The 15,098-nt window shown below is 35.5% G+C and overlaps 1 protein-coding gene across 1 annotated transcript in view; it reads left to right on the top strand.

Annotated features, from left to right (window-relative positions):
* Nucleotides 1-15,098, top strand: part of LOC119775291 (A disintegrin and metalloproteinase with thrombospondin motifs 7-like) — a 68,263-nt gene that overhangs the window by 32,661 nt on the left and 20,504 nt on the right. Inside the window, exons 3-4 of the mRNA XM_038273223.1 lie at nt 2,693-2,876; nt 6,335-6,534. Of these exons, the coding sequence (XP_038129151.1) occupies nt 2,693-2,876; nt 6,335-6,534 (384 nt within the window). The remainder of the gene's footprint in view (nt 1-2,692; nt 2,877-6,334; nt 6,535-15,098) is intronic.

Genomic DNA, 15,098 nt, shown 5'->3' with positions numbered 1-15,098 from the left:
AACACCAATGTTGTTTTTATTGATGCACAGTAGATAGATGCATTTCTTATCTCATCTAATGGCTTTTTAGTTCAAACGATTTGCTAATAGATTATTATGAAAGCTAATAAATGATCACTAGTTTACACAAAATAATGCATTGAGTAGAAATAATTTCTTGTTCCTTGCATTGGAGATTACAGAGTCAGACACAAGCAGTGTCACCTGATATTTATGTTTATTCAATCATACTGTAAGCTTCTGTTTATCTATGTTTGCCATTTGGATGAATTCTTCAGTTAAATTGGTATGAATGGGACAAAAAAAAAAAGACATTTAGCTCCACTTTTACTCCTATTCTAACTAAGACTGAACTTTTTGGCCATTCAAGCGACATCTTTGTAAAAATAAAGATTTCTCCTTTTAAAATTGTTTGTTTTGTGACTTGCTGGTTAAAGGTATTGTGGAGGATGTTCTTTTTCCGGGTGGATCATCAAAATTCCACTGATATGTTTACGTAAGGCCATCCTACGGGCTCGTTTTATATCGATATATCCCAGAATGCTTTCCGTGGAGAACTCTCTATTGCATGGTGGAGGAGGAGTTAAATGACTAACGGAGAGTAAAAAGCAGTGATCATCTGTCCAAACGGTCAGTTAACTGAGTTCACTATAAAGTCCATTATATAGTCCCTGCTCTGTATAGGGATGGAAGCTATTAGGGGTTAGGGCAGAAATTCATACACCTTAAGCTTTTGTGAGCTATGAGAACAGCAACTTTTAAACAGAGCATGCACGAGGAGACATGGGCTTGTGTATGCTCTCGCATGTGTTTAATAGGCGTTCCCTCTCAGGATCGGGTACAGGGTTGTGCATGTGCATTTTGTAAAAAGTGGAGAGGGTGGGTCTTTTAAAACATCTGACATCAAATCTTCATTCAACATGTCCAAGTCTTCAGATTGAAGAGAAAAAAACTGATATAATGAATCTAGTAGGTTGGTCCACTTTTCCATAAACTGGTATAGAATGTACCCAAAGGAGAGGGCGTCTTTTATTCTTAAAAGCCTTAGTAACAGTGGTAAGGTTAATTTGTTACAGCTGATTTCTGTGAAACATGCAAAACCATTTTTTTTGTTTTCGTTTAACCTACAGTATATAGATTTTTTTCCAATGAAATATTTTTTTTTGTGGGTTTTCCTGTGAATATTTTTCTGTTGCAGTGAAATTCATTTCTCAGGGCTTTTAAGCTCAAAACACTGAAAAAAGAGAAAAGGATTTGATTTCATGCTTTTTTTCTTGAATAAACTGAACTATGACTCATTTTTATTTGATGCCCATCTGAGTTTTATATTAAACTGAAGTATTGAACTGTCTGACTACGTTTAATTTTCCCACTTTAAAGAACTATGTGCTTTCAAGGCAGAAGGTCCCTAAACGATGGCAGTCATTGGCAATGTGTGGCTCCTGAGGACTTGGGAAAACGTTAATAAGGGCTGTCAAGATCTTAAACTTAAATTGCACTTAGCTGTCTTCAAGTCTGATGCACTAAATGCTAGCTTTTACCTTTTAACCTCACCAAAATGGTCTCAGTGCATCATATTCAAAGTTAGAAGCAAAGTAATTCAGAGTAATAGCTAAAGTTTTAGCTTTAAAGTGTGTCATTTCTCCAGTGGATGAGAAATGCCTTTCCTGACAGTTTTAGGCTTTCTTATGAAACTTAAAAATCAAGTTGCAATGTCTTACTAATAAATACAATATGCTCTGTTTTTATGTCAGACATTGTTTAAGACAAAGGTTTTTTTTACCCTTACAGGTGTACCTTCTTGTTGCAAATCCAAAGACATAACTTCATCAAGCTTTCTGATTCAGGAATGTCTATTGCCTCGAATATGAATGCAGCTAGTGCAAATTATATTTTGGTCTCCTAAATGGAGAAAAAGTTGTGGAGTTTTAGCAACAACCAAACAAAAATTGAAAATAGTTGTTGAAATGTGATGTTTTTTTGTGTATGACTTGGCTTTCTATACAAAGCACAGGCTCGATATGAAAATATGACCCTTATCCTCTGCTTAATGAAAAATGTAAAACTCTCTCACTGTTTTTAAGTTTGATTTAGATTTTAAAATGTAAGTATACATAGGATATTGTTATCTGTGTTTATACAGCACTGTTGTGCATTACCTTACCAAAGTCTCAAAACAGATCAGAAATAATGTTTTGACAAGTCACTCCATCAAACTAGAAAAGTCTTACCCTTATTACAGTGTTAATTATGAGTGTTGATAAAGGCCTTATTTAAAAATCTGTATTTTAGTTATGTTGACTCAGAAATATTTTCCTTTTGAGCAAATTAGATCTTTAAAGAGGACATATGTACATGTTTTCTATCTTTTATGCTATACAACAATTAACCCATGCTTTTTTAAGGAAAAAAACAAGCTATACATTTTACAATATATATCTATAGATATATATATCAATAGATATATATATATATATATATATATATATATATATATATATATATATAGAGAGAGAGAGAGAGAGAGAGAGAGATATATATTCAGCAAAAAGGATAACATGTTACACATATATAAAATGTGTATATATATCCATAAATATGTTCATATATATATATATATATATTCATGTTTTTTGGAATGGTTGTAAAATCTTATTTCATGAATGTTTGTTTCTGCTTATTGTTCCTTTAGACAGGGCTGTTTAAGTTGTCCGATGAGGAGTTTTTCATTCAGTCTCTGGAGAAGTCTGTCGATGAAACCTCAGCACCTCAAGCCCACGCCATCTACAAACGACACGCTCCTCCCCCTGTTCACAGTCCAGTCATCCAGGCCATCTCAGGGAAACAAGGTATCAACGGCACTTGTGGAAACCAAGGTAAATCACAATTCACCTTTAAATATATTTATGAAATTTTGACATAATGGAAATTTACTCAATCTGCATTTTGCTTAGTTGCCACATAAAAATTTATGATAAACTTCCTTAGAGATTCTTATTCATTACTTTTTTCTTGACTGCGTTCTCTGAATCTGATTGGAAATTATGCTAACTTTCTTCTCTCTTCAGCTCCTCCAGGGCTAGTGATTGCTCCGGTTTGAAGAGCCAATTATTATGTCATTGCTTTATATCAGTGGATTTCAGTGGCATATGAGATTGTGCTAAAGTTTTTTATCAAATATAATCTTTAGATTTTGCATCAAATAAATTATTATTATTTTTTTTTTTTAATTGGTGAAAGTTATGTATTTTTATTTTTTTCTTCTTTGCTTTTTTTCCTTATGGTGTCAGGATTCTGCCAAAACTCCATACATGCAATAAATACTCCTATGAGCAGCTTTACTTCATACAGACGCTCATAAACTATTCCTCACGCGCATGTTTAACATCTTACATGCAGAAATAGAGAACCACAGGGCCCCAATACCTCACACACGTGAGTGTTTGTTCTTTCGCTGCACGTGTGGTTTGATTTCATCATGCACGAAGCCTCCCTTCTCCTCACGTGTGAACCTGTTTCTGTGGGCTCATTTCAACTTTTGTCACTTTGAAGGAGTTACCCACCAGAAAAAGCAACCCACCTGTAATTGGCTACTTTTCAGGGAATTCCTCATCTTGTGGCTGTACCCTTCCTCCCACTAGGAAGTAAGCAAGTAAGTTAGCTTTATTTATATAGAACCTTCCACAGAACAAAGCCACAAAGTGCTTTGCAACACAGTTTAAAAACATCATAAAACATACAATATAAAAGGTCAAGGCAATAGTAAACAAGCAAATCAACTTCCGGCTGACCGCTTCTCTTCAGGAGTTGGAAGTTGATAAGTGGAGTCCTCGTTAGATAAAACATGGTCTGGATGAATACTGAATTCTGAGTGGCTATAGGGTGTCGGTTAAAAAGGGGTTACAGGACATCTACAAAAGTTCAGGTCAAATTTCCTGTGTTTCTGCCAGCTCAAACATTGGAAATGGGAAGATGTTTACGCTGGCTACCTTGGCCACCTGTGACAACTCAAGATGCGGGATTTCCTGAAAGGGAGGCAATCACTGGCGGTTCGCTTTGTCCGTGGCGTTACGACCTCAAATGGACAATATTAGACATGAATGCACAGAAGCAGGTCCACATGCGAGGAGGAGGGAGGCTGCGTATGCTATGATCTTCCTGCTATTTCTGGTCATATTTGCTTCATCTGATCTCTTCCTGTTTGGCTGTGACACCATCCTGTAGAAACATCAACTAGGCTTCTGCCATCAGTACCTTCTGTAACAGATGATAGAGTTGAGCCTGTTTTTACTGGTTAGTCCTGTCTCTCCTAGTCATACAGTAGCTATGGGCTCTTTCATATTTTTTATGTTTAAACTGACTCAGAGCTTGTTCCTTTTGTATAACTGCTTCTTTTTGTTTGAACTGGCTTTTTTTTTTACCAATGCCATATTTGAATGATAAATTAGATCATATGCCAAGCATCTGGGCTGAAGACTGACATTTTTTGTCCATAATTTCCTGGCAAGATGCTGCAGTTATCTCCCCATTAATTCTCACAAAATTCAGCTCATACATCCCTAAACAATCAGTGATCTACTTTTGTGTTTTAGAGTTGGCATAATTTTCTTTTCAAAGGCTTTGTCATCTCCTCTCTAAATGAATAGAATAGAACTTTACTGATCTCACAATGGAGAAAATCACTTGTGACAAATGTAAATGTATTTTTGAACACAGGTCACATACAGCAGGTATTTTGCATGGTTCAGAGGATCATGGTTCAGAAACCAGCAGTGTCAGTGCAACAGTGTCAGTTGAGAAATGAATACTGGGAGTATGCAGCGATCTGTCTGGAGAGCAGAATGCCTGAAATGAATCACGTCTGTGCATGGTTGCCTATAGAAACTATATAAAACTCATGTGGATCGACTAGTTTGTAAGGTATCAAATCAAACGTTCCTTGTGGTGTAAAGTCAGGGTTATTTTTGACTTTTTTTCCCCTCATTAATTGTCTAATGAAAAAAAAAAGTTTATCATTAATTTTCCTATCTTGCATAATTCCTTTTGTGAAAAACATTTTAAACTTTTCCTCATTCAGACTCTTTTCACAAGCGTTTTATAAAGTAGTTAAAATGATTTAACAGTATCAATTTAAAACTGTAGTTAATCTTCACCATAGTTTAGGGAAAAAAAACTGCTCATAGGAAACCTGTTCATCTATTATCTTTTATCACATTTAAATCATCATACTTTTCATCTATTCAGCAAAAGAGGTAATTCATTAGCTGTTATGTTGCTAGTAATAGTCTCTGCCAAATTTATTTAAAATCTTATTCAGCTTATGATTTTCTTTTTCCCGTATCACATTTTCAGGGAGCCCACACTGTTCTCATTGATCCCTAAAGCAGTACTCACAGCCGTTAGTCTGTTTAAATAATTTTAATCCAAATGTGCATTTCAATGTGCTGCTGGTGTTCTGGGGGTGCTTTTATGTTCTTAGTCAAAAATATTACTTCCTTATATAAAAGAAAGCTTTTCCAGGCCATTAATATTAAACTTATAAGTTTATAACTCAATTATTTTAGGTCAACCTTAAATAAGTTGTTTGGTAAAAGTGTATGATATTTAAAAGTATCTTAGATGTGTTCATTATTTCAATAGAAGAGATCTATCTATCTATCTATCTATCTATCTATCTATCTATCTATCTATCTATCTATCTATCTATCTATCTATCTATCTATCTATCTATCTATCTATCTATCTATCTTTTTTGTCTGTCTGTCTGTCTGTCTGTCTGCAATATATCTATATCTGTATTTATGTATGTGTGTGGACCTATGCAAGTCCTACAGGTATACAGTGTCTTTCATTAAATGAACAAACACAAAGCCCACTTAGAATCGTTGTTTCTTTAAAACTGAGTACCTCCTATTGATTTTAGTCAATTTTAAAGGGCAAAGAACCTATTAGCTGTTTCAAATCAACCTGATTGATTGAAGTGTAAAAGCAGGATAATCATACTGATGGGTGTTTACACAGTGCCAAATGGAAGGACATTAGCAATTACCTTAGATTACCTGATTACTTGAGATAAATTACCCAGTAAAAACTTGTAAGACACTTGTTAACCTTTTCTAAAAGAACATTTACAGCGAACCAATATATAATATTTTAACTAATGAAATTTAAACCAAATACTCTGGATTCCTTTTTATCTTAGCTACATTAGTTGGATAGTTTCACACCCTCTCTGGCCAAAAATATAAAATGGTTTGTAAAATCAAAAGTCTCACACAGTTTGTTTTCTCATTCTAAGTTTAGAGTTCACATTCTAAAATTTGTACATCTCCAGATTCCTCCAGGACTTTTGAGGGCACTGAGAGGCAGCGAGAAAGATGGGAACGTCGAAATCGAGGGCAAAAGCGTAGAATTCATCGACGCTCAGAAAGCAGGGAAAAATGGGTGGAAACTCTAGTGGTGGTGGACCCCAAAATGGTGGACTATCATGGGAGTAAAGATGTGGAAAGCTACGCCCTTGCTGTCATGAACATCGTAAGTATTTTATATTCTATAAGCAAAATGTGGAGAATATGTAACGATTTGATAAGAAGTTTTTTAAATAGAGGCATTCATTAATATAACACCTGATTTATTCAAAAAGTAAAAAGAAAAATGTCCATATGTGTTTTAGATTAAGATCTGGTAGATTTGACCATAAAATGAGTGTCTAACCCCATTTTACACTCTCTCCAGCTCTGCTGTAACAGTCATTATAATCAATAATAGCAATTACTCAGCCTCTGCACAATAGTGCAGGGCAACGGCTAATGGCCTCCACACCACAAATTTCTATTCTATATTTTTGCCGCTGCAGCAATACTGCAGTTAGTATACAGAAATCCCAGCATCCAGATTTTGAAAATAATTCAACAAAGATGGCTATTATTACTTAAAAACTCACATTATTGATCAGTTCATATATACATGTCTGTATTTTAGCATATCAATAACTGCTTATATTTATTTGATTAAACCATAGCAATTAAACATTAAATGAATCAAGAGAAATAACAAATATAGCTTCCCTGCTCTCGGTTTACTCAACCCTTGTAGAATATAACCCCTATGAAATCTTTGGATGCCAAAAAACAAAAAGGAAACCCATTTTAATAGCTATGACTTGCATAGGATTTGTTGTTTTGGTCTGACTTCCTTATATACAATTGTTTCTTGTTGTGCTATCTCTTAGTGCTCCTTGGAGCTCCTCTAGGTTCCAATCTGCAGCAGGCACTGTAAATTGGTTGGGTGGAGAAGTTTGCAGCTAAATGGAGCTGGGCGCTGTATAAATTAGCTCTCTTTCTCCCTGCTTAAATATTCGCCTTTTTTGGGTTTATATTAGGGTTGTCAAAAGTATCGAAACTCAAAAAAGTATCGATACTGAAATGTTGTATCCGGATACAATACTCGTTTTTAAAAGTATCGATACAGTGCCGTCACCAGTGGCACCTAAGCAGTCATTCATCTAAAGTGCAGAATAGAGGACAATGCACTTTCAGAACACTGTGTGATTGAATAATTCTGTGCTCTTTTCAGTTTCAGAATTTTTTTTGTAAAAGGTGCAGCTGCTGAGAATTATTTTTGTTTCTTAACCGGTTTGGCTAGTGTCATTGTTATGTGTGCAAAGCATAGCCAAGGAAGGAACACTTAATTTTAATTTTATAAGTTTTTTATCAAGCTTGCTTAATATTGTGCACAGCATACAACCTTTATTGTGTTTATTTATTGTATTTTATTTATTAATGAAAATATTTCTGTTGAATTTTGGAGTCTTTGTTTTTATCCTTCCTGGTATCGAAAATGGTATCGAGTATCGAATATTTTCCTTAGTATCGGTATCGAGTTGAAAAGTTTAGTATCGTGACAACCCTAGTTTATATTGTATTTTAATGAAAGGAGCCACTATCATTGGCTAATACAGCTGTCATATAGAAATATTGATGCTTAACAACATATCACTGCAAATAAATTGTACCATGTTAAAAAATCCTTTCTAGTACTATGGCCAAACTCGGTCAAGAGAAAGTAGCCTGAAACTTCATGTTGCTTTCTCTGGCTGTACCATCTTCCCATAATGCAATCTGCTGTGATATCATCCCCTGATAAATGACACAGGTATTTAGTCAGCTTTATGCCTCATAATGCTTTGACTGCGAAAGGTTGTAGTCAAAGAATATTAGTGCATCTGTCAAATTAGAGATGGAAATACAAGCCAGGGATCAAATTCAGCTGAATGTATAGTTTTACTTTTTAAATGCTCTTTTTGCATTTTACATAACAGGTTCTTGTTGATGATATTATTAGTTTTTTTTCTTTTGTTATATGCTTTTTGTGTTACTGGTCAGGTTTAAGGCAGCAGCTTTAGTCTGATCTGTGCTGTCCAAGTATTTCCCTTTAAAGTGCAAAATATTTCATAAAGTTTTCAACTTATGAACTTTTGATTGTTATTATTTTAGACTTTGTCTTTATTTGTAGAAAAAAATATGTACATATTGAAATTAAAAAAATGTTTTGCAACTATAATTGCAATAAATGTTTTTACAATGTCCTAATTTCAAATGGGACTTAATTTAATTATATCTAATGAATACTACATATGGTACCTTTTTTTTCTTGTATTATAAGAAAATATAAATACACTTTAAAATGACACTGTATCGGGAAGTTGGTGCAGAATGAACGGATTCTGGTTGTGGATTTTGTCCGATACAGACAGATTAGGGTTAGGTGAAGATGGGAAGGAGGAGTGAATCCCAGGGTCTCATGATGGCAACAATTAAAAAGATGCCAAAGACATTATTATTTAAATTTGAACAGTTTAGTTGTGGCTGGCAAGATGATCCATGTAAAGTTGTCACAGTGGAATTAGAAAAGAGGAAAACTACTCGCCGTTGGAAAGGATGAGTAACGAGGAGCTGCAAGAATGGCTCACAATCCCAGGAATTAAGGCAAACATGAAGGAGCAATAGTAAACTCATATCAAACCACCATACTGTAAAGTCATTACAGATTAGCACAGCTACAGAGGGATAACTACGGAGAAACATGTCATTTCTAGTTATGACTTCAGGGAATGCTTCTTTTTCTTTCATCAAGTTTAAATGGTATTGCTTTTAAATTTTATAAGTAAACAAATAATGAGGCAAGTTATTATAAAATTAATAATTTGCAAGGTTAGGATGTATGAAACCTTAAATATTTTAGACATAATTAAATTGTCCTGGTCTCTCCCTTTATCTTGGCCTGACACCACTTGGTTAAAGCACAGGGTTTGATAAATGTTTCCATTTAATCTGACAAATATAAGTTTAAGACCTTTAAAAGTTAAAAGAGGTTGCTACGGGTGATGGAGATGAGTGGGGGTGTTGACATTCACAGTTGTTTTAGCCATTAAAGTTACAAACGCTCACACGACACGCAGAGCTTGGTCTCCTTGAAATGCAGAAGACTACACTTTTATTTATTTTACAGATGTCTGAGAGTTTAGGTGGTTCTGGTTGCCAGATGCTATTGCTCACTGATAGTGTACATGGCAATAGTTTTAGATGTGACAGTGTATCACTGATCATAGCCTTTTGATGCACCCACTCATTTTGTTTGATTTAACAGAGTAAAGTAAGGGGATTTATCCTGAATCTAATTTCAAAGGGTTGCCTCTACCTCCTTAGTGTACACCTCCTCTTTAAAGCAGAGAAATATAAAGTTTCTCTTAATTCTTTTTATTTTCATTTGATAAAACATTGACATATATTTGACAGTATGTTTTAATATTTTTATCTGTGACAAATTATTTTAAATATTGCAACACATTTTATAATTTACACAAATTAATATTGAATAATTATATATTTTATAATACATAATAAATCAAGTTAAAGGAAGCTCAGATTGATTCTAGATGCAGGTCCTGGCAGGTACATTATTTCAAGGGCATAATTATTTAAATAGTAAATGATGAACCGATTCTGCATGTATAAGAAGCTGCATTGCCATGACAGCTACACCCTCAGCAGACATGAGCAGCATGGGAGAGAGGAAAGGGCACAGAAACCCACCAGCATTCCTGGATCATGACAGATGGCTTCATTCACAGTGCATTTCTATTGTAAACACACAAAGATCAGCCGCACTTTCAGCTGCCTCCGGCTCTTCATAAATCACAAACCAAGCACATGTGTGCTCCAAGACATAAGGCCAACATAGTAACACCAAAGGATGCATTGAGAGTTTATATTTTATGCAGATTATGGGCGAGTTCCTGAAAACAGATCAATTTGTGTGAAACCCCCTCAGCAGTTTTGTTGTTTTTTCAAGTGTTGCTGACACTAAAGAACATTCATTTGTCCAGAAGTTTGCTGTGTTCTGGTGCATTTCCATGTGACTGGTATAATGTGCCAAATCCAGGCTGCAAAAAGTCTGTCTATGTCCATTTATGCCTAAAAATCATCTGTAAATATTTCAACAAATATACATTTTCTCAACTCAACTGATGCAACAACATATCAGGCAGCAGCATGTTCAATTAGACCCCCTTGCCGCCTCTGGTGTTTTAAAAAATACATGATGGTAAAAAGGCATCTTATTCCCAAGCGCTTTTTATGATAAAGTCTATAGTGTCATCTAAGGAATGGTTTTAATGTGGTCATCCACTTTTGGGCTCTGTAAAATTATGAGGTTTGGCAGCATTTTAAAAATATTGAGGAGGAAATGCTACTTTCTTTTTAATTTTTTTGTTAACTCAGATCTTAATAATGTTTTTCACTATCCTAAGGTATTGTTGCTTTGCATAGTGATTACATATTGGGCTAGATGCCCAAACATTAGCCCAAATGTCCATCAGTCTCGTGGACATTTGGGGGATTGTCGATTTTGTCGGTTTTCAGTCCATTGTTTTTAAATAATGTTTTCCTAAAGTTATGCATTCCCATTCTTTACTTCAAAGTTATATTGCACTAGCTTTTTTGGTTTTGATTTTTTTCTAAATCTGCCCTCTCAATTGCCCAACATGTAAGATGAGCTCTCCTCTATTAACAGCAGTTGCCTCTATAGGCTCCACGAGTCTCATGAGAGACTTATATAGGCTGAATTCTCTAGACGTGGGTTTGATTATGCCTGTTTGCTGTCATTCAGCTGGCTAGTTTATTGAGTCTCAGCTGCAGTTAGAGAACAGGGGTGATGGTCTGTGGAGATGGATAACAAAAATCCAGCTGCAAGTGCCCCTCAAACTCCATCGCAGATTCCACACACGAGTGAGAAAATGAAACTTCTCGGTTCTGCGATGAAAGATCAAATTGGAATCTGATCAACGACAGAATAAGAGTGAAGGGGAAGCTTTTAACATGGATGGAGATCAGATCTGCCCTTGGAGTGATGGTCTATATGCTAAAAAGGAAAAAGGCTCCATTCAAAATAACTCCTAATCTTACATCATTGGACATTTCACCTCTTAAAGAAAGACCTGCTCATTTGCAGCAGCAAACTGCTTTGATTTTTCTCTTTAGTGTGTGTACAACACTTGTGAGAGGGGAGGAAACGCTAGCAAAATTTCTGGAACTTATGGTATGCTCCTTTAACCCAAAATGATACTTAAGTAAAATCTAAATTTAGGTTCCAAGAAGATTTCACAACTACATTCTGTTAAAAAAAAAAAACAAAAAAAAAACAGTAGCTATATGCCAGGCATTTAGAAAAAAGAACTCTTATGTTATTTAAGTTTTAAAGCAAACTTTCTACTTTCCTGGGCCGACAGTGGCGTTGGATGAAGGACTTTGCCCTTTAACTGAAGGGTTGTTGGTTCAAGCCTGGGCTCTGGCTTTTAGTGTTGTTGTGTCTTCGGGCAACAGACCTCACCTGCATTTCCTACTGATTGGAGAGACTGGTGGCACCAGAGTACGGCAACCTCACTTCTGTCAGTCAGCCCCAGGGCAGCTATGGCTACAATATAGTTTGCCATAATCAGGGATAGGGTTATATGTAAGTACAGGCCAATTACCATTTTAATTGATTATCCTTATCTCCCTAATTTGAGATACTCTGACATGGTCGTATGTTGAATCTTGTGTTGGAAAGGATTTTTTGTTGACAGGTAGAATAAACAACAATAATCTTATCCAGATGATGTACCCAACAAGTTTTTTCACAGAATATGTTATGTGGGAACACACAGTAGCAGAGATCAAAATTCATTGTACATTCCCATTATGGCTGCTGACTACCCATTTCACAGCTTGTGGTTCCTCAGACAAACTCCTACAGAGCTTCTGAAAGCAACAACTACATAAAAACACTGCTATCAAATGGTCTCCTGTCGAGGCTGACACGGTGCAGCAGTTCAAATGAAGAGACAGAGATTTCAAAAGTCTTATTCAGTTTAATGAACCACTGGTGTGTAGGTGCAGCCTTTTGTATTTTTATTTTCCATCTTCTTCACAGAGGTACATTGAAAATGAACCTGCTAGTCTAATATTGAACAATGTTACCCCTATATTGCATTGTTGGTGATATCCAGGACCTACACCGAGAGTATATGCTGTGACCTTAAGCCCATCCTCACAGTCAGTGGTCTCAGCAGGATATTTGTGGGATTGTCTTCTCAGTTGGAGCAATGGAACCTATAAGCTCCCTGACCTTTTTGAGATGTCAGCAAGGTGGTGGCATGTCTGGGTCCTTGGTCCCCTTGGATTCTGGTGTTAGCAGTTCTAGATAATCCATGTGTATATAATAGGTAATTCAACGTGGAGAGACTCACACAGAGAAAAGTTGCAATTAGAAAATATTTAATTTATTTATGCAGGTAACACAATTATATTCTTCAAAATATTTCTATCTAAGGAAAACCAGCTGATTGCAAGGACTCATTGACTCTCTGCAGTCCCTTGCACTGAGCATGCATGTAGCGACAGTGGAGAGGAAAACTTCCTTTTAACATGAAGAAACCTCCATTAGAACCAGGCTCAGAGTGAACGGCCATCTGCCGAGGCCGAATGGGGTTCAGGGAGACAGAAGCAGATGGAGACATTAACGAAATAAGTTATTTGGTGCACAGGCCCCGGCAAAAGACTTTGATGCTGTGAATCAACCTACGCTTAGATAAGTAACCTAGAAAAGGATCATAGTAGTCTTCCTTTGGAGCCCGGACACTGGTGATGAAATAAACCAGAGGATGAGTGGGACTGAGAATGAGGGAGGAGATGGGGGAAAATTCACTGGAGAGAGAAGCTGCGCCAGGAGCTAAATGAAGGGGATCTTGCAAGAAGGTTTCGGAGAAGGTGCGTCTCCCCTGAGCTGATTGGTGGGTGCTAAACGAGGGGCGTCCCAGGTGGTTCAGGTGTTTCATGTTAGCAGGGTGGGACATAAAACAATTGTGTTAAAGTAACTAAATATGATTAAGTAAATGCCAAAAGTTGTTGCAATATTTTTTTTAAGTGTATGCAGGTAAAAGTAGATTGATACCACCTGTCTTAAAAATTACCTGTCCAAATAAAAGTTAATAATATGAAATAGTATTGTAATATAAATAGTTCTGTTATGAAATTAGATTTTTACTACAGGAATCAAAATATAGTTGCTTTGGTAACACTTTACAATAGCCATCATTTTAAAAGGGTAAAAACACAATTTATTAATGATTAACAATTTTTTTTAATTCTAAATAACATTTATAAACTGTATCAAAACATGTTATAAAAGGTAAATACATCATATTGCACTGCCATGTTAGTTTATCCCAATCCGTAATATCAGTAGATTTAGGACGTGAGCCTAACCCCTAATTTTAATTCAACTTATGTTGTCATGTTATACTTTTCCTTACCCAAACAACAATGGGCTTAATACTATAATAAATTAATACATCTATTTACCTTTTATAAGTGGTTTAGATGCAGTTTTTATATGAACAAAATATTCATAAATAATCTTTTAATCATTAATAAATGATCTCCTTGCTATTTCTAAATTATGGTTTTCATGGTTATTGTAAAGTGTTAGCTTTGCTTTTAAATCAATACTAAAAATGTATATGACATCATACAAGTATTAATTTATTTTAAGTTTTTAAACAGAAAAATGATTACCGTAGATGTAATTGGTATATTTTGATAACAGCATCCCTGTCACACCAGTAGGCAGAATCTCAGGAAAGGAACAGAGACAGTTTAACCTACTAACATTTTTACACAGAGGAAGCAGGCATTATTCTCTACTTCCCCTCCTAGTTCTTGTTTGAGGTCTTGAAGGCTTTGAACATTAAAACTCTAAACAGTTCTGTTTTGTGAAAACAATATAGCGAAGCCTCAAGGGAAGTCGGTTCTTACTTGTATCTAAACAATAATGTCATCATCTTCAAACACCATCTGTGCCATTGTCTTTGAGTTTCTAGGAGCAAAGTACATACATATTCTGGAGATGCTGCGTTATGTTCACACCATGGACCAAATGAGTATTTCAAACTTCTATGACGCTTTGACCTAGTGGTTCATTATTTTTGTCCATGAGGGATGTTTTGGATTTATGTTTTTAAATGAAAGTAGCAGCTAGCAAACAATGCAATCACAGTTCTAAGGAAACTATACACCCTCCAGGCCTAAGGTGCAATTTGCTTTTCTGTGCAACTGAAACATGCCCACTAGCTTATGGCTTTAGGACAAGAATAATTTCAGTGAGTTTAAAATAGCTTCAGCTCTGTTATCAATCACTACACACACAATGGACACAATGACAGGGGAACACAAATTAAGCACGGACTAAAAGCATATCCATTGTTACTGATAGCATTTATTTGACATGTTTGTTTGACTCCCAGTAAAATAACTGCAAATAACAATAACACTTGGAGCAGCGTTTTGATTAACTTGTTCATTAATTTCAAGTTGTCCAAAGTGCACATTCAGCAATATAATAGTGGTTGCCCCAAATAAATATCCTGCTGTTGCTCATGGGCTTTAATCTGTTGCCTTCTCTAGAATGTGTATCATCAGTGTTTTTTTTAAACACTCAGTTTTTATAGGATTGTTCCATTCACTGAAATGTGCATTTACTTTTGTTGTGTTTAACATATA

Source organism: Cyprinodon tularosa, unplaced genomic scaffold, assembly GCF_016077235.1.
Source record: "Cyprinodon tularosa strain WSP-4 unplaced genomic scaffold, ASM1607723v1 ctg863, whole genome shotgun sequence".
NCBI lineage: Eukaryota > Metazoa > Chordata > Actinopteri > Cyprinodontiformes > Cyprinodontidae > Cyprinodon > Cyprinodon tularosa.
This window is presented reverse-complemented; position numbering and strand designations above follow the sequence as displayed.